A 20,832-nucleotide genomic window follows, 5' to 3' on the forward strand; every position below is an offset into this window, starting at 1 on the left:
ACCTCCTGCCACTTGAGTTCATGCCTTCAGCGCAAATGTGTTACATTGGTGTCAAAACCACAGATCATTCTGGTTTGAAGTGAGAATATCTCATGTCACATTTTTTACACATGCAGTATTTTTAAGAGCTGGTGCAGACAGGACTGTATTAAAAGTGCCTCAGGAGGTATTTCTCTTCTTTCATTGCAGCCAGCAGTAATTGCTGTAAAGAAAAGGAAACACATCTTTGTAACAAAAAACTGTTACCTGATACTGGAACAAAGTATAAAGTCATTCTAATACTTCTAGATAATGGTATCGTTAAAATCCTAGTAAAATATAGTATGTACTGTACAGTATACACTATCATACTTACATACTATCATATCATAGTAGTATTAGTACCTTGGGAATAGCCTGGGAAGATTTGGAGTCCTCCTGCATTGCCTTACCAGTTGTCATGATTTTTACCAGAAGTTTCTTTGTATCTTTCTTAAAACTCTGGCTCCCAAAGTCATATGGTTATGTAAAATACCAGCTTTCATTTAAAGAATAAAAAATTAATCAAACAAAGATTTCTTCTAAAGTGAAGAAATGCAGACCTCTAGGGATAAAAAGAAGGCAACTAAAAAGAAACCATTAAAAATAATATTTTGCCACATGGATCTGCGCTTATGGGTTTTTTATGGGTTGATTTGGAGTGCAAAGCTTTAAAAAATTACAAGCCTGCATATTTGCTCCATAGCAACAATGCAATTATTTCATTCCCCAATTTCCTGCAAGCAGAGTGAAATACCTGTATCTTAATATCTTAAACACGTTGTAAAAGAAAAGCATAGGCAATTATCCATTTATGTTTGGCTAAGCAAGCACAGCAGCCTCTCTGTAATTACTTGGAAGGTGAGAGCATGCTTAAGTTTCAGGATCTCTAGGAACGAAATCTCTCTGCTGCTGCAGGGCATCTCAAGGACAGAGTGGCCACCCACCCAGGGCAAAGGAAGGAGCCAGGGAAGGCAGCAGTGGCTCAGGGCCAGGGTTTCTCCTGAGAGATCACTGCACTCCTTCTCTCTGCCTAGCACCATTTTTTTTTTACTGTGGGCTACCTGTGGTGGAAGAACTCAGAGAGACTTCCTAAGGCTTCTGAAAACTTGGTGTTTCTCCATGGCAGACATGTTTGTTGTTGCATTAGGCCAGAAAAGGTGCATTTGCTAGCATTGTTTGCAGTCTGGTTGGTTTCAGGCAGACTTGTTTCACTGCGAAATTGTACCTCATTTTTCCTTGTTCTATGCAGTTTTCTAGAGACAGCTAAAAAGTAGTGATTTCTTTTTTTCATGTTACTAAACTTTAAAGACAATTTTGCCTGTCAGGCAAACAAATGAAAAACAGATTTCATCTGCATATTTTGAGCATACCCTTAAGAAATCTGTTTCTTGTGTAAATATTGTCATTCCAGCAGAGGTACAGCTGTTGCTCATGGAGGCTGGACCCTCTGCATAGCAGCAGGGCTCTACAGAGTGAGCTGTCAAGTTGCAAAACAAGGAGGAAAAGAGTTTGCAAATAGTTTTGAGTAGGAAATAAACTTGCTCCGATACCATCAGAAGCTTTTTCCAAAAAGTACACTAAACATTTGTGACGAAGTCTGCAATAGTAAACTAAACGTGCTTGAGTCTTGGCTCTGGCACTAGCCAACTATCACAGGACAGCCTGTGTCCCTACTGCTAAACTCCCTTTATGCTCTAAAACAGGATGGTCATATGAAGACCACTTACTGGGAACGGTCTGTGGCCCATGCTAGCTCCTGAACTATGTCCAGGAACTGGTGGGCAAAGTGTTAATTGACCCAAGCCAAAACAATGTCAAGGATGATCTGAAAAAATTTGTGGTACAGACAACCAACTTCCGATGCTCAGGGATGTTCCCTAGTGCTACTTAGTTTTTTATATAACTGTAACCTATTTCTACACTTTCATTTATGCCAGTTCATAAGCCAAAGCCCCTTTTGTGACTTGTACATGGTACAGCAGTACTGATATACAAACTCACCAGTACAACCAGATCATCAGAAAAACTGCTAGTTTTCCTTCGCCTGAAATAACGCCTTTACCTGAAATAACTGACTGTTAAACACTAAGTCCTTCAAGTATGAACATGCCACTGACAATGTAAAATTATGCATGCCAATCAAATTTCCAAGGAAATCAATTGCAGAACTCCCACTGAGCTTAGTAGGAATTTGTCTCAGGCAAAATCTGTAGGTAAGTACAGGATAATTGCCAGACCTCTTCCCGGCACACAGTCTATGCATAATTCCGCAAGTGGATGCCAGAATATGAGTAATGTACATGCACCACACTTTTTGCATATCTATAAATGTCCCATGCCTCACAAAAAGGCACTGGAAGAAAAATGTTTCCATTTCTCTGCTAGTAGTAAGGAATAAATCCTTATTCTACTGATGACCTCTTTTTCAAAGCATGTAAACAGCTCGTCTAGAGAAATGGGTCCTCACCACAACACACTAGCAGGCGAAAGCTGCCAAGTAATTTTAGTCATAAGCATAGTCATTTACACAGTAAATCACGCACACTTATTATAGAAGACTCCAAGTGAAAATAAATTCTCAGAGAGACTTGGCCGGTACTTCATGCAGTTTTTTGTTTGAGCAAAGACAGGGTAAAAGAGACATGGACATATGATAGCCATGAAGCTATGCCTCCATGACTGCCTTTGTCATTTAGTAGCTTTTTCCAACAGCCACTAAAGCTGCTGAGGGGATAAATATTTTTAAAACACTATGTCCCCTAGATGTACCAGAGGCAACAGTGCTTTGAGGACCACAGGACAAAGTATCCTGTACAACAACAACACATTCTCTTTCCCAGAGTACCACAAAGTCAAGCCAAGCTGGGTCACTCTTGAGTCTGCAAGAGACACTGTCTCAGTAGGTGTCTGAGGCTGAAGCGCTAGGGTTAGAAGAAGACAAATGAGCTTCTCTCTGAGCTGGCTGAGTCTCACCAATGTAACTACAGCGGCGTCAGTAGAGTTGTTGTTAATTTATATTGGTTTGCCATCAGAAACACACCCTGTGAAGTGCCTGGGTTGCATCCAGGCCACTTCTGGCAAAGTTTCCCTGGCAGGAGGACAGCTGAAGATGGTATTACAGATTGTTCCTTTCCTTAGCGCAGGGCCCAGTTGTCTCTGTCCCCTGAGGGCAGAGAAACCACAGGGTGCTCTGAATTTTTGCACTGGTTCTCCACTGCCAACACAGCTATCTGGCAGTCACAGCATGGCAGCAGTGGAGGCAGAGTGGACATGCTTCCATTCCTCAGCTTTCCTTAGCCTGGGGTTCAGAGGGAGGATACTGGAAGTCCTTAACACTGGGAGAAAGGTCCCATGCGTGCAAAATTCTCCAGCAACCCAATCTGCCAACTTCACAGACATTCCTGTCTGCACTATGTTTGCTGCAAACTAGAAGGAGCCACATTATGTCTCTGCTCTTGAGCTTGGCGTTCTCCATGTAGACACTGCACCTACAAGACAGGGATGCATTGTTTTGACACAGCCTTATTTCCAACCAGACATATCCTCACTGTTAATGCAACATTATGTTTGTCTTGCTCTGATTCTAGGATGAAATTCTGAACTCGTGTTACAATAAAGGTAAAGACATAATAGACTGCCCTTGTGCTCTGAGCATGAACATGAGGAAGATTGCTCTTCAGTGAAATTAATCCCATAAGGGAAAGAATTGTACTGGAGGAACTGATTGTTTTTGCCAGTATAGCTGTAACTGAAGGCAGGGCTTCTGCCAGCAAAGCCTTGAGTGAAAGACCAAGATTTTTCAAGCCTCAACCAACAGACCCATGTGTGAAAAGTCTGTGGAATGGCTTTTGCTTTCATTAAATAATGAATTTCAGAATAAAAAAGGGAAAAAAGGTGACTTTGAAAGGAAATATGTTTATTAATAATTAATTAATTATTACTTAATAACTATGCTTTGAAAGGAAAGATGGGTTTAATAATTAATTAATAATTAATAACATCACATTGTTATTAGAAATGTAATTACCTCAACTGGAGCTGAGCTATGGGTTGCTCAACAAATACTTGAAATGGCTCATGTTTCTATATTTCAGCAAAGGAGAAAAAGATCATTTGCTTTTTTTGTTTTTTTTCAATGGCCCTGTTAGTATTACAGTCAATTTCATATTAAAACATGCTATGTGTGTCTGTCTGTGAAGGATAAGAGGAAAGATAAAAGGGTTGGGAGACAAGTCAGCATTCTGTAACATAAAACTTCAAACAGCACCCAATGATGCACAAAGATGTTTTCCAGGAGGAAGACATAAGTATTGGTGCAAATTTTATTTAACCTACAGTAATTTGTAGTGCTTCTTTATAAAGGTAAGTTACCTCCCAGAGCAGTGCAATGGGAATAGTATTTGCTTGTTGCTGCAGAAAGGAGTGAAATAATGGTTAAAATGTCAAGTCATTCAGGGTCAGAGCGGAAGGACATCAAAGATGAAGTCAAAGCTTTGGATTCACAGGTGTGGAATTGAAAGAGAAGGGGATGTAGAAGAGAAAACACAGACATCCCTAAAGTGCAAGGCTAATGATAAGAAGCAACACCAAGAGCTGCTAGTGTGGAATTTCCATCCAGCAAAGCTAGCTATAGATATAGGAAGCCTTTAAACTGCATACTAATACAAAGAGACAGAAAATATAAGAGAACTAATACAAGATGACCACATAATCTCTAGAGGCATTCACTTGGAAGAAAAATACTAGGGTATCCTGAAAATAGTTAGTGGCTTGTCCCTTTCCCCCTCCCACTTCTATGTTACTGGTAGCCACAAGCCAGATTAGCATACCCCCTTCACATGATTCTTCTCTTTGGCATTGAAATATCTAGTTCCCTAGAGTATTCTGATCAGGGGAAAAAAAGTAACCCTCTATACAGTGCAGTGAACAAGGAAAACATTGTACTATGTACAACGAAGACCTGGCAGACTAAAATGCAATGTTACGGTAGAATATTACATAAGTGGCAACAAACCTCCTAAGTAAAATTATCATTCTGCATATCAGTTGGACATACAAAGGGCTGAAGTATAAGAACAATGGCTGTTGTAACAATGAGGATAAACTGAGCTGAGGTAGGTGAAAAAAGTGTCAAAACCAGAAAAATGCCCCCAACTTGCAGGATTCTACTCATGGTACTCGATTCAGTGCATACTTCCTGAAGAGCTATTTTCTTATTTTGAAAGCACTGAGAGATGTAAACTATAAAAAGTTGGGCTTTTTATTAACCAACATGAAGAAAACGGAGCTGTAATCGAGTGAAAGTGAGAGCTAATGACTCTGTTAGTGAATTTGTTGGTTGCTGCTGTCTGGAGATGACACAAATTCAGACAAAAAATTGCATAAAGCACAAGGAGAGTTTACCTTGCAGGGGCTCCTGAACTGAGGCTTCAGGACATTTCTTCTTCATTAAGTTTAATTTAGATGAGTGATTAAGAAAGAAAAGTTCACTGAGGAAAATGAATAATGGATGGAAGCAGATAAAGGTGTGAGATGGGACGGAAGTGTAAAGAAAACTGAGGGAAGCCCTGCAGAATTATACAGAAACACATAGCAAAAATAACTAATAATCCCAGAAAGTTGCTGAAAAAAATGTGAATGCAAAATGGGAAGACAAAATGTAGCAATACATACAGTAAGGTTACAAAACCATGTAATTTTCCTATGGTAAATATACCACTGCACATCCTAGTCTAACAATAGTACTGTGGTTCATGGTAAATTTACCACAGGAAGACTACATTTTCGGTGACCTCAGCTCAGAGCTATCAGTCTGAAATAAGGGCAGTGTGTTTTAGAAGTTTGTATGCAACTTTGAAAAGCCAAGATGAATGTAAAGATAAGAAGGCATTCCTAAGAAGAGAGATCTGGAAAGCCATAAAGCAGTTGGCCAGAGATCTCTTTCAGCATTAGGTTCAAAATATTAGGAAATATCTTTTGATTATTTGGAAAATGTAATTAGCAAATTGATTGAATTGTTAAAACAGCACAGAAACTTCATTGCCATCTTCAAAGCAATTATTGTTTCCTCAGGTAAGAAGCTATTGGATACAGTACGTTTGAATGTGAATTAATCAGTTTAATACCATGTAGTAAACCACAGAAATACAGAAGTGCCAACAAGATAATGTTCATCACACAGAACAGAAAGCTTGTTAAGCAGATGGTGAATAGAGTGATCATAAGAAGTCCAAATCTTTGTCTGTTTCTGGTTTGAGCAGTACATGCAATTTTAATCACATTTAATTACATCAATAGCACAATTTGTATAAGCGCAACCTGCTATAATGGACCCAGAATTCAGTCCAAAGACAGGATGTCCCAGTGGAGAAGAATAAGGAGTAATGCAATCAAAATCAATCCAGGGGCATACATCATACATCATATATATTCTCTTATTTAAGGAGTAATGCAATCAAAATCAATCCAGGGGCATACATCATACATCATATATATTCTCTTATTGGCCACATTCAGTATAGTTCAAATAATCTTTGGAGGTGGACATCTCACAGAGAGTCCAACCAGGGATTTATCATGATGTTTTTATTTGTTCCATAATGAGGTGACAAAATACAAAACACATTTATAACCCACAGCTAGAACCAAATTGAGGGACACGAAGGACTTCATGGGTCAGGATGAAATTCAAAATTATTTTGATAAATTATAGGAATTAATTGAAATTAGTCAAATAGTACTGTCTACAGAACTGTGAAATATTAGAGCTGTTTACATGAAATGAAGAGTAGTAGACTAGTGGATTACAAAGTGAGTAGTAGTTTAAATTATGGTGTTGATACAAACCAAACAAACATCATTCTGGGACATACTAACAGAAGTGTGATACATGTGGGCTATAGGAAGTAGAAATGTGGTTTTCAATATCAGGAGAGAAGTCTCAGCTGGATAATGAAGTCATTTGGGGTGTCATGGTTGAAGAAAGATGTAGACAAACTGGAGACAGACCAAAAGCATGCACCAAGTATGATAAATGGGTTGAACAACTTGACTCTTGAAGAGAGGCTGAAATGGTTTGTTTAGTCTAAAAAATGGAAGACTGGTGGGAGAGAGAACAGTCTGTAAATGTATGAAGTGCCAGTAAGAACACTGGGAAATTTCTTATGCAAATTCTAAGAGCTGTGTAAGAACCCTGAGGGATGGAAACTGTAAGTGCAGGATGTGAAATTTGGACTTAGCAAGACAGCAGAAAATTAGAGGAACAGTCATGACACTATAGAACATGAATACAGAAATAGTAAGATACTGCATATTATTTTTTTTTTAATCAAAACTAACTTGGAGAAGGATGATAATAGATATTCATGGTAGTAGTACTAGAAGTATATAATAGACTTCTAGATTCAGTTAGCCCTGAATGTGACTAGACATCTCTCTGACACTAGTGACCAAAAATGTAACTGAGAATTATGCTAGTGTGGAGAACATTGACATTTGGCATAGGGACTGGAGAATAAAAACAATTATTCATAGTACCTCAGTATTACTGAAGATCAACATTCTTTTCTCATTTCATATAGTTGTCATTCAGACAACTATAAATTATTAACAATTTAGTTTACATTTAGTTACAATTAGTAACATGGTTAATGAGGACATTATCAAATGCCTGGTCATAGAAAATGAGCTTGGATGGCATGATCATAAGTAGATTCTAAATTAAACAGGTGAGTAAACAAAGTACATACCAAACAAAATTCCTAATTTCAGAGTGACACATTTTGGTAAATTAAGGGAATTCCTAGCTGGACTGAGAAGCTCTGGGATCAGCAGGTTCCAGGGACCTGGAATGTATCCTGTCAATGGTGCAAAATGTAGCAGGAATCTCTATCTCAAGAGCAGATACAAAAAGTGTGAGAAGAGGCTTGAGATATAACAGATGACTATCCATCTTTAAAAGATATATTTAGAATAAGTAGACATCTTACAAACTAGGCAGAAGTATGGAGGAGCAGAAGAAGTTGTATCTCAAAATCAAAAAGTGAAGAGTAATAATTAAATGTTGAATAGAGGGTGGTAGGAAATTACACTCATGGACAAGGCCTGAAATCAATCTTGCTTAGTATTTTGATGAGAGCTTGACACAAAATACAGGGGCTTTTTTATGAAATCTACCAATTACAAAAAACTGGAAGACATTAACAGAAAAGAATAGGGATATCATACAGGGAAAGCTAGATCATCTTCAAGTCTAGAGTAATACAAATGGGACAAAATTGAATAGGATAAAAAGTTTAAGTCATGCACTTGGGTGCTAATAGCAGAAGGTCTTGCCAGAAACTAGAAATTCTATGTTTGGAAATAACTATGTAAAAGAAGTACTAAGGTGTAAAAGGTTATTCCAAAATGACTAGGAGCTTCTAATGGGACACAGCTGTGAATAAGGCAAATGCTGTTCCGTGACACACCAGAAGAGTTTCTAACACAAACAGGGAAGAGTCACTGTACAAAGACCTGGCAAAAATGTCTGTGTATGACTAGGTACAATTTTAATCATCCCTCTCCATGGATACACACTTAAAATGCAAAAGGAGAAGGGTTAGTAAGTTGATGAGAGAAATAGAAAGCATATTTTAGAAGGAAGACTTAAAAGACCTTGGTTGACTAGAACAGCTCAGAAGGGACATGACGGTTGTCTACAAATACATCTGAAGAATAAATACTAGTTAGAGGAAAGAAGCATTTAATCTAAATAATAATGCTGGCACAGAAACAGAGGGACATAAATCAGGCATGGGTATGAATAGAAATTAGAGATACTGATGATTAAAGCAAACAAATTCTTGAGCTACCTTCTTTTCAGAGTAATAGGGGCACACAAAAAAATTGCTTTTAAAGGACCAGTAAATTTACTTTAAAAGGGCTGATGTAACATAGCTGCAAGTGATGATGTAACATAGCTGCAAGTGATTGCAGGCATTGAAATTAATGATCTAGAAACACATTTTCAGCCTTGTGTTTCTATGTTGTTATAAAGAAATCATGAATTATTTTTCTCTCCACCAAGTTAGGGTAAAAATGTTCAGTTTCATTTGCAGGTTAGAGAACAATGTCAACTTTCTATTAAGACACTGAAGCACTGGAGCAAACTAGCTAAGAAAGTTTTCAAGAACCACTCAAGCAAATATTTGACATGGCTTTTCTAGGTGTACTTGGACAAGCTTACAGAAGTGGTCTTTTGAGATCCTTTCCAACCTTAAATTTCTATGAGAAAATATAGGTTTGTATCTTTCTGGATTCTGGCTTAGCAAAACAGCAAAAAACCTGAAGTTATTTCTGAGAAAGCTGTTGAGTAATTTACACTCTGTAACTTTTGGAGATATTTGCAGTCATACGTTATTTATTATTTTTCCAGTGTCCATAGTGTTCTAGGAAATTCATAAAGCAAACCCAGTTCCCAGCAGGAGATTGGAAGCTTCTGGCTTTCATACCTGGGGAGTCTGCTATACACAAAATAAAATACCATTGTTGTATTTAGCCTTCTCTAGCAGAGAAAATACAGTCTGGTGTGAGCTCCATTGTAAAAAGCTTGTCTTCTCTGAACTTCCAGAGTGGCAACAAGATTCTGTGTTCCATCATTTTGGACCACTACCAGGGACCATCAATAATAAACTATGATGATGAGAATGGCAAAACATGTATGCACATTGCTGCTGCTGCAGGCTACAGTGATATTATCAGTGAGCTGGCTAAAGTCCCAGAGTGCAACCTGCAAGCCCTTGATGTGGACGACAGGTAACCATGGAAACTCTGAAACTGAAATTGCCGCTTCCTTTCTATTAACCTGAGACTACCTCTGTTTCTTCTATAATCATGTTTCCTGTTTCACTGGCCATGGCATAGTCAATGACCTGCACTTACAGAGAACCATGCTTGCTCAGAAACAGTGCAAAGTAGTCTAGCTCATATGTATCGGATCTACTATAATGCCTGACTATTAGGAATGTTATTTAACTTTGTGTTTCTGATAGGAAATGATAAAAGAGTATGCATGAAAGAACTTTGTCACCACTTCTTTCAATCAAAAGTGAACATCCTTTTCAAAACAATAGAACAGGATACTACAACTTCAAGGTGGGATCCTGCTATTTGTGTTTAAGAAATGGCAACGCTCCCTTGTTGCATTTAAGATGCGAACACAGTATTCCTATAGGACCAGGGAACTTCCACCTTCCATTCTGACAAGGCATTTGATTCCTTCCAGGATTAAATCCCTACAACATAAGTGCAAAGGAATCAACTTTTTTTTCCTCTTTTTCACCCCATACCTACCTCCCTTGGAACTGTGCTCATAAGTTTATTTAATGTGAACAGAACCAACTGACTGTTCACATTGATTACCCCGCTTAGTGAAGCAAAAGCCAAGGTTTTCTTAGCTTAGGCCCTCAGGTACTTAAAATAATAGCATTCTTCATGAAAAGTGCAATAAAATGGAACAGAAATAAAATGAATAGGGTTCTGGAGAAGTTTCTAAACATCAGGAAAATGCAGCTGAGAAGGCTGTGTTTCTGTGGAAAGAAGGGCAAAGGGAGGAGTTAAACTATACTTAAAAGCTCATTAAGAAGCGGCCTCCTATTACACATTCTCAGATACTTCCATAGAAGGTATTATACTCCAAGAGAGGAAAAAAGCTGTTCACTATAAACACACAGTCGATTTCCATTCTATTGTGTTTCTGGCTGCACCTATCTGAAATCATTGGGACTGCAAAGAAACAAGCAGAGAAAAGTAAATTTTATTTTTTTATTCTTGCACAGTTTTCTTACGGTATTTTCTGTGCCTTCAGATTTTTCACAAGAACAAAATATTACAATTTGGAAACTGGACAAAATTCCCAAACACAAGACGCAAATCTTCTGCCAAGCAGAAAACCCATCTGAGTCTTCTACACAGATTCAAGACAATTATATCTGCTCCTGTCTGTGTCCATCAAAGAACACAGAAACTGACATAGGGGCAATAACAGTCTGGTAGATGTGTCCAGTCATTCTCATTCATCTGGAAGAGGCTTCTTCTATTAATGGAAAGCCCTGAGCCAAGTAATTGTGTTTGGTGTAAAGATGAGAAGCGGCTGCACCTATGCAGTGGACACTACAAAGATTTTTTTCAAATTCTGCTCTGCAAACTTTGGCAGTCCTCCCATTCTGCAACTCGGCAGCAGTAGAAATGCTATTATATAGCATGTATAGGCATTTTGCAGCCTCACATCTACTTTCTCTACAGCTAAATAGATGCACATGGATAGATGCCAGTCAATGCCAATATTACCACCACTGGCAGCTACCTCATATGGGATGAGTTGCTGGAGAATTCCTTAAAATGGATGTCATAATTCTGCATGAGTAGCATAGGAACACACCTTATTATGTCATTAATAGTTTTGATAGTAAATTTGTTCATCTCTTTTAATGACACTCCTCCTTTTCTACAGGACACCTTTGCACTGGGCTGCAGCAGCAGGGAAAGCTGACTGTGTGCAGACACTGCTAGAGCTGGGGATAGAGAGCAGCCCTCGAGACATCAATGAAAACACTCCTCTGACATATGCAATGTACTGTGGGCACACGGCATGCATCAAGCTGCTGTCTCAGGAGAGCAGGTAAAGCAAAAGTTCACATCTTGCTCACATTGTTCACATTGTTGCCACTGACTAGAAAATAAATGTATTGCTTTTTGTATGCAACTGAAGGGTTTGAGCCCTGGGTGGTATCTCCTTGATTCATATGCAATACGAATGTTCAAGTTTTCCACCAAAATAGCAATGTTAGAATTAGACATCTACTCAAAACTCATCACTGCGATCACAGTGCTAGTCTGCCAGTCAGACTCTGACTAGGCTCTGAACCAAGATGTTCAGATGATAGCTTTTTCCAAGATGATAGCTTTTGCTCAGTCACCTTTGTGCAGGAAATATATCTTACAGAACAATTTCTATGCCTTCCGCTTTTTTGAAAACTCTATGCACTAGCTGCATGTTCATGTAATCAGACAGAGGGACAGACTGAACACAAAAGCAGCTTTGCCACATAGATAATAAAATAATGTCAAGCTTTCATCCTCAGGGTAAGTGTTTGGGAGTGTTGGCCCAGACTTCTTTAGCTCTCTACCTTGACTGCCTCTTCTCATTCTGAGGTTTTGTTCTGTTAAAAAGTGTAATTCTTTTACCATTGCTTATGATCTTTCTCTCTGCTTATATTTCTCATGTTTCAGCAACTGTCATTTAATTCATTTCAGTTCTTTAACTTTGGTAAATATGCATGCATTTACAAAAACATTTCTTTGTGCCTTCCCCTCCTTTCCAGTCAGCAGCTAGTACTATTTCCTGTGTTACAAATTGTGAGACATGGGTAACGTTACTTCTCCTCCCTCTGCACTCTGTCTGTCAGAGTAGGTCTGAAATACTGATTAGTCAAAATCTCATCTAAAATCCACAACAGCAACACCACTGCAGGTAGATATCTTGCTAAATCTGAAACTGTGCCAGGCCTCTTAAGTACAGGCAAGGCAAAAGGGAAAGGGGAAAGGGGAGGGAGAGGGAGAGGGAGAGGGAGAGGGAGAGGGAGAGGGAGAGGGAGAGGGAGAGGGAGGGGGCAGGGTTAAGGGTTAAGGGGAAAGGGAAAGGGAAAGGGAAAGGGAAAGGGAAAGGGAAAGGGAAAGGGAAAGGGAAAGGGAAAGGGAAAGGGAAAGGGAAAGGGAAAGGGAAAGGGAAAGGGAAAGGGAAAGGGAAAGGGAAAGGGAAAGGGAAAGGGAAAGGGAAAGGGAAAGGGAAAGGGAAAGGGAAAGGGAAAGGGAAAGGGATGGAAGGAATGATGAACTAATGTCTTTGTTACACCATTAGCAATGACTGTGCTGTTGGAAATGCTGTTGACCATTTTCCAAATAAGACATAATACAAAGACCACTTGGTTGTAAAGATCTCACATGTTCTTCTTATTATTGGCTCTTGCCCCGCCAATAAGAATAATGATTCTGCAGCTGGTAGACACTGAAGCCAGAAAAAGTTGCTTTTTTTTTTTCCTGATAGCTGCACTGAGCTTACGTTAAGATGAGTGTAAGGCAATGAACCCCATAAGAAAGACTGAAGTAACACGGTATCACTTTCAGTCTTTGTTAATTACAAATTTGGAGTCCTAATTTTCTGCCTCCTTGAATCACCCCTGCAAATGTATCTGAACAGTATATACCCCATTTCATGGGCTAACACAGGCAGTGTTTTTTTGGTTATTTGGCAATAATGCCATCATATTTTGATTTCTACTTCCAGTAGATCTGAGCCAGTTCATCAGTTTCCCTCCCAGAACAACAGACTCCTAAAGAAGGAAGGAAGGTTCAGTATGCTGAACCATATCTTCTCTTGCAAAAAGAAGAAAGATGATCAGAAAATCAATCAAAAGGAGAGGAGCAGTGACCGATATGCTAGAGAAGAGACCTCAGAAGTAGATGACATTATCACCACTTTTGATTGCGTTATGGACACAAACTGCAAAGACGTTCCAGATGAGCGTGTAACCACCAGTGACTTTAAAAGAAAGAGCAAAGACACAAAGTACTTCATACCAGAAAAGGAGCAACCAGAGCGTCAACTTCTGCCCATCAGAACCCAGAGCCTCCCTCCAATTACTGCAGGCAATGCCTTCCTAACTGCTTCACAGAGCACAATGTCAAGCTTCTCCTCCAGCACCAGCACCCACCATTTTGCACACAAGTCTCAAAAGAGTAGGAGTGAACACAACTTGCTGGACCACAGAAGCAGCTGCCAGGCGTTGTTGGATGATCCCTGGAACACAGACTCTAATCACTTACTCTCCTACAAAGTCTGTACTAGGACTCCTTCAGACAAACTGATAAATGGCTTCAACTCTGACAGATCTCACCATGTGCTTTTGTGCCCTCCCCGCCTTCCCTCACTTCCCAGTTCTCAATCAGGTAATTTCTTTCTTCTCTATCTTCCAACTCCTGTAATCTTTACTGATGTGGCAAGCTGAGTCAGAAAAAGTAGTAAATCTGACCCATGACATTCCTATTTCTTTAATATCTTTTTCAATTTCTTCTCCCTGTATGTAGTAGCAATCACAACTAGCATATGGACTGGGCATCAGCTGACAGCTGAAGCAAGGTGCTTAGGTGTGGGAAATGAAAGACTGAGATAGCTCTGATGAGCAAGCAAAAATGCAGGTAGTTAGGAAGCATGTAAGGTATCTGATTGAGGTAAGTGCATCCAGATTATGTAAGTTTTATGAATTGCACATTAACACCCGCTGCCATGCCTACTGCCTTCTGTCTGCATTTAGTCCTGGAACTAGATGTGCAAGGGGACAGTACCGCACTCAAACCTCTAACTGTGCTGAGAGCTGCTTCCAGATCCAACCAGGTAAATCCATGTGTGCCATGCTGGACAGCTCTACAAGGTGCCACTTTCCCCTTACAGACATACTCTGATTCCAGGCTGTATTGTGACCCCTTCCCACTTTTCTCACCCTGAGTGCCAGCTCTTTGGTCTAATGTGCTGTTCTTATGGTTTCTCCACAGCTAAATACAGGTTGCTAAATTTACAGAGATGGAGTAAATGCTTTTATGCTGCGGTTTGGAAACTACAGTGCAAAAATAATGAAGCAGAGCATCAGAATTCTGAAGTAAACTTGAAACCAGGGTTTGGCAGGATATGGGATCTAGTACTCTGACTCACATCCATGTTTAAATGAATCTGGCTGGCTAATCTGCATGCTGGAGTTTACTTCACTATATCAGTGTCTCCAAGTTCATCTCCTTTGGGATTAGTCCCATGCCAAAATTAAACACATCTAGCATGCCTTTCAACCACTGCAATATCCAACTGAAAATGAAGCAAGCAAAAGCAATCCCCAAACTTACCAGGACACCATTACATGGAGTAAACATTACACAGTAAGTTAATCTACCGTCACCCCAACAAACATGAGTTGTTATCCTTCTGTGGAAAGAGAAGTGAACAGAAACCCTGCCTGAGAAGAACTCTGTTAGGTCAGGTCATTGTCTGAGCTTGCATGATAGTGCAAGCTGTACTGACTTCTAAGCAAAGGGATCTATAAAATAGCAAATCTTTGTTCACATCTCTAATAATAAAGGTAAAGATGGCAATTTCAGAATGACAGGTCATCCTACATTGTGCAAATAAAGGCTGGAAACAGTTTTTCAGGGTAAAAAAGGAGCTATTCAAAAAGTTCTGCTTCCTGAACATCACGCCATGTTTCTGAAAGCTTGATAGACTTGTCTATAGATGTCACTACTTATTTACTATGCACTCTTCAGCTATTCACTCGACCATACAAACCCCAAATTCCACACAGCCAGCAAAGATTGCTCCTGCACAACACTTTCTATAACGAACTCTGCAAGATTGTGCTCACATGTGGAAGAGAAGGAAACTTGCAGGGCTTCTTTACAACCTAAATATAATAGGGTAGTGAGGCTGAGATATTTGAGATCATTCATGTTGCTGTACCGTAGTAGGAGAAATGAACTCAAACTGGATAAACCAAACCTGAGAACAACTATGGAGAAACATTTCTTAGGGGAATTAGCTAGACTATTAATACATTTGATGTAGAAGTAACTACCGTGTTATTTAAAATGTGATTACAGATTTTTCTTAAGACTGTAGAATACTGTACCGTTAAATCCTTGTTTGCTCTGGACAGAAGGACAGGTGGTTTTCTATGAACATTCTATGACAAAAAGCTGCAACTAGGTGAATCAGGATGGACCCTGTGCATCTATTCAGTGCTCCATGATCTGCACAAGAGCTCACTATAGCACCAGCAGTCTACAAAGCAGAATGAGAGCAAAATCACATCAATTATGGGAAATTCAATTGTTACAGTGGGAGCTGTCTTTACATGTCCAAAGGAAGACTAAGTAAGTTTATCTCTGACCATTTATTATCTCCCTCAAAGAAAAAAAAGCCTGAGTCTGCTTTAAGTCCAGTTCTCTGTGTACCAGCTCCCTTTAACAAGTCTCTCCAACAATAAAAAATTCCTGCAGCTAGCAAAAAGGAATTCCACTGAAGTATGTGAATTAAAAGCTTGTAAGGAGGCAGAGAGTGTCTGACAGGAATACACTGCACAACCCAGATACTGTCTCACATTTCTTCACACTAAAAAGATCTGCTTATCCCTCTTCATGCCTATATGTGTGGTTTAAATCTGTCTGTCCCTGTAATTAAAGCCACCTGACTTGCTGTGAATTAGAACAGTGTTTACACTTTGACTCCAGGGTTTCCACGTCTCCAGTGCACTGTGCCTGCAGGACTTAAAGGGATCAGAAGCAAAGTAAGCCTGGCTCCAGCCCAGCCAGCAGTGCCGTGCAGGCAGCTGTCTCTGAAGAAAGATATTTCAGGGTTTTTTTTCTGCAGGAGGCCTAGCTGAGGGAAACAACATCTGGTCTTTGAAGAGCACTGAAGTGTTAATACTTCATTTCTCAAGTCATGACTGTGCAGGCTACATATAATTTCCTAATCACCGAATACCCAGGGCAGGATTATAGGTATCAATAATCCAGTGGAGCTCAATTTAAAAATTATTTTCTCAGCTGACACACAGTGTTGATTGTCTTGCATGACCATGCCTTTTATTAAAGTCAGAGCTAATTTTTGTGCCTACTGCTACTAAGGCAGCTGGCATATAAGTGGGGATTTTCTTGGAGGTTTTTTGTTCTGTTTTCTGTGCTTCTGGAAATGAAAGATGAGTCAATTTACTAGCTGAGCCTTAGCACCTACACAAAGTGGAGAGGTTGCTGTGGGTAGCAGTGAGACTTACTTTACTATCATGCCACTGGTTTCTCACACAATAACTACTTTGTCTTGCCCTCCACTGGGGAGAAGAAAGAACTATACCAAAAACTACTGTCAATATTGTAAGAGTGCTTGCCAGCCACAGTGCTGAGCTGGCATCCACGATCTGAAGCATTTTGTATTTATGAGCTTTGCAATCATCCGTTTTTGCAAAATGTACTGCCATCTACTTTCCACAGGGAAAATTATGTAAACAGAGAAAATCCAAGTGTTTGGGTAAAAGGAAGCCTGTCTCAAAGATAAGGCAGATCTTAGCAACCTCTAATCAGCTGGAACCTCCTCTTATGACCCACTCATCTTCTAGATTACTAACGTTCCAAGTCTAAGGTGGTATTTTATTAAAGATTTTATTACAGCAACCCAGTACCTTCTATTTTCTTAAACAAGTAATGTAGAAAATATTATTAAGCTTATGTTGGCATTAGCAGTATGGTATAGTCCAATATGAAGCACTTCTTGGCCAGGAAAAAGCAGAGCAAAGCTGATCAGTGTGGCTGTTTCTTTCTGAAACTGAAGGACTGATTTACATCAGACATTCATCATAACATTTACAACCTTTCCACAAAACACACCACAATGTGGTGGTTCACCTACATAAATGCAAAGGAAAATCAAAGAACAACTTGTAAAAAATGTCAGTAAACAAATGCAGAACAGTCTTGCATTTTACAATAATGAAAATGCCTTCTTTCCACTTTTCAAAAACAAATGCCACCATAAAAATGCTCTTGAGGATGACAAAGTTAGTATCTTTAAGAAAGAAAAACTTTTCTTCTTTGATATTATATGGTGCGGGTAAAAAGGAAGAGCAGAAGAATAAATACTTCCACTCAATGCCAGAACTTTTAGACAAGGGTTCTTTTCCAAAGCATTCATATCAGTCTTACAAATGTTTGTACTGTTGTTTTTGCTACCAGATACTCCCCTTTACAAAATAAACATATCTCTTGATAGAAAAACATATCTCCCATCATCATAGCCATAATGGTACATACATTATAAGCCATTAGTTCTCAGTATAAGCATCAGTGAAACCAATGTAACTCAAATTGCACTAATGGGAGCAGCAAGCTTGATTCTCTGCTATTTTGGAATAGATGTATTTTATTTTTTTTCTGCACAGTGGATGCAATATCTATGAAGAAATGCACGACCTTTTGCACTCACTCTTTGATCACACTGGAGAAGTGTTCAAGACTAAATGAAGAGTAAAATATGGGAAAAGGAAACCAAAGTCCATTTCTATTAGACACAACTCACGCATAAGATGTTCTTCTTGCTTTAGCCCAATACACATCAGCTTTACCCACAGGATCCAGTAAATTTGTCCATTGTCTACCAACTGCCGTGGTCTTTGGACCAGAATCTTGCTCCACACTGAGCTGAAGGGTACACTATAACATGAGGGTTTGTCTGATAAACACCTCTTTGGCTCCTTTCACACAGAATCCATTTAGTCAGTAACATAGTCACAGCAGTCTTGACAACTGCTTCAGTGCACCTCTAGGAAACTTCGCACAACTGTTTTCCTATAGCTTTATCTTGCACAGCCCAGCAAAACATTGGTGTTTTCAAGTACAAAGCCACAAAGGCAATTTATACTATTCCATTTCTTCCTATTGCTTAAGATGTCCTGCTACATCCAGCCTGAGTGTCCCCTCGTCTCTGCGGGCCAACAGAGCCTGTGCCTGCTCTGCAATGACCTATGTTGCAATGCCACAGTGGATGAGCTGCAGTTTGGCAAGACCACTCAAGACTCCTTACAAGGCTCATCTCAGAGCTGCAAATAACAAAAAAGGAAAATCTGAGGGACTCAAACATCACAGAATAAGATCAACTCAGGCAAAGTATCTGAGTAAAATGTTGATTTTGTGCTTGAGTTTCTACTTTTTTAATAATTTCTGGTGTGTCATTTATGTAGTGAATTGCATTACATCTTCGAACATACCATCTTTTATAATAGTACTAGATCGAAGTTAACTTTAATCTTAGCCAGTGGAATGCCACAGTTAGTCAATTAATCTGCCATTTTCCAGTATCTATTCTTCTTGGTAATAACGAAATTGCCATGAACAGAGTTTAGTAAGAATCAGTATCAGTTTATATCAGTTCTGCTATGTTTTCTCTGCAGCAAAACACTCTCAAAGCTCGTCTTTTCTGCCTGATAGACTTCTGCCAGTCTCATTTTCCAGCCAGCAGTTGAACTCCGTTTGCGTTCTAGTACTTAGAAGGGCTGAGACCCTATTAGAAAAGCTTGTAAACTAAAGCTTTGATTCTGAAATCAAATCCATCTGGTTGAATCTTTCTATAAATTTAGTGTCCAAATATTCTTACATGGACCTGGTTACTGGACTGCGCCTGTTTTAAGACCAGTTACTATATTATATGAGAGGAAGTGATAAGGGTACATGTGAAAGCTATATTAAATCAATCACTCTTCTTAGTGAACATGAAGAGAACAAAGCAATAGCTTTTTTCAGTCGGTCTGTTGTTATTACTTATTTCTGAGAATTGCTAAGTTTTCCTTTTTTTCTAGAAGCCAGAGATCTACAGTGCACTGTATTATTTACAAATATTTTCTTATGGTAACAGATTATCTTTGTCTTTCACAGGTAAAAATTTTCAACAGATGCCCATAGACCAACCCAAAACAAAAAACCTTACTCCTGTACGGAACAGCCTAGCTCCCATACCCAACCACTGTGTTCACAAAAGTAAGTACAGGCAAGTCTCAGTTACAGGATCAAACTGTGCCACCACCACTGCATCTGGGGGCTTGAGGGAGGTTTCATGTTCCTTTTTCACAGCATCATAGAAAGGCTGACGTTGGAATGCACCTTTGGAGATTGTCTAGTATAATCCCCCTGCCCATAGAGGGGTCACTTACAGAAGATTCCTCAGGATCATATCCAATTAGTTTTTAAATGTCTCTAAGGATGGGGACTATACAACTTCTCTGGGCAACTGTTCCAGTGTCTAATAACCCTTTCATAGAACCATAGAATCATTTAAGTTGGAAAAGACCTTTGAGATGGAAGTCCAACCATTAACCTAACACTACCAAGTCCACCACTAAACCATGTCCCCAGGTGCTACATCTACACGTCTTTTAAATACCTCCAGATAGATAACTCAACCACTTCCTGAGCAGCCTGTACCAATACTTGACCACACTTTTGGTGAATAATTTTTTCCTAATACCCAACCTAAACCTCCCCTGGTGCAACTTGAGGCCATTATCTCTTGTCCTATCACTTGTTATCTGGGGGAAGAGACTACCTCCACCTGTCTACAACATCCTGTCAGGTAGCTATAGAGAGTGATGAGGTCTCCTCTGAAACTAATTTTCTCCAGGCTAAACAGCTCCAGTACCCTCAGCTGCTCCTCACGGGACTTGTTCTCTAGGCCCTTCACCAGCTTTGTTGCCCTTTGGACACACTTCAGCACCTCAACATCCCTCTTGTAGTGAGGGGCTCAAAACTGAACACAGTATTCGAGGTGTGGCCTCACCCCTGTGAGTACAGTGGGACAATCAATTCCTTAGTCCTGCTGTCCATGCTATTTTGGATACAAGCCAGGATGCTGTTGGCCTTCTTGGCCACCTGGGCACACTGCTGGCTCACATTCAGCTAGCCACCAGCCAGCATCCCCAGGTTCTTTACCACCAAGCAGCTTTCCAGCCACTTTTCCCCAGGCCTGTAACATTGCAAGGGGTTGTTGTGACCCAGCTGGTCTCAGCCAGTCAGTCCTGCCTGCCCAGATCCCTCTGCAGATCCTCCTGCCTTCCAGCAGATCAACACTCCCCCCGTCTTGGTGTTGTCTGCAAACTTACTGAGGACGCACTCAATCCCTTCATCCACATCATCGATAAAGATATGAAACAACTGGCCCCATACTGGGCCCTGGGGAACACCACTTGTGAC

At 39.7% G+C, this 20,832-nt stretch overlaps 1 protein-coding gene across 1 annotated transcript in view; it reads left to right on the top strand.

Moving 5' to 3' along the window:
• ANKRD55 (ankyrin repeat domain 55) overlaps positions 1-20,832 on the top strand; it is a 50,810-nt gene that overhangs the window by 20,741 nt on the left and 9,237 nt on the right. Inside the window, exons 7-10 of the mRNA XM_040580612.1 lie at positions 9,632-9,816; positions 11,513-11,680; positions 13,349-14,007; positions 19,522-19,623. Of these exons, the coding sequence (XP_040436546.1) occupies positions 9,632-9,816; positions 11,513-11,680; positions 13,349-14,007; positions 19,522-19,623 (1,114 nt within the window). The remainder of the gene's footprint in view (positions 1-9,631; positions 9,817-11,512; positions 11,681-13,348; positions 14,008-19,521; positions 19,624-20,832) is intronic.

This window comes from Falco naumanni, chromosome Z (assembly GCF_017639655.2).
Source record: "Falco naumanni isolate bFalNau1 chromosome Z, bFalNau1.pat, whole genome shotgun sequence".
Lineage (NCBI taxonomy): Eukaryota > Metazoa > Chordata > Aves > Falconiformes > Falconidae > Falco > Falco naumanni.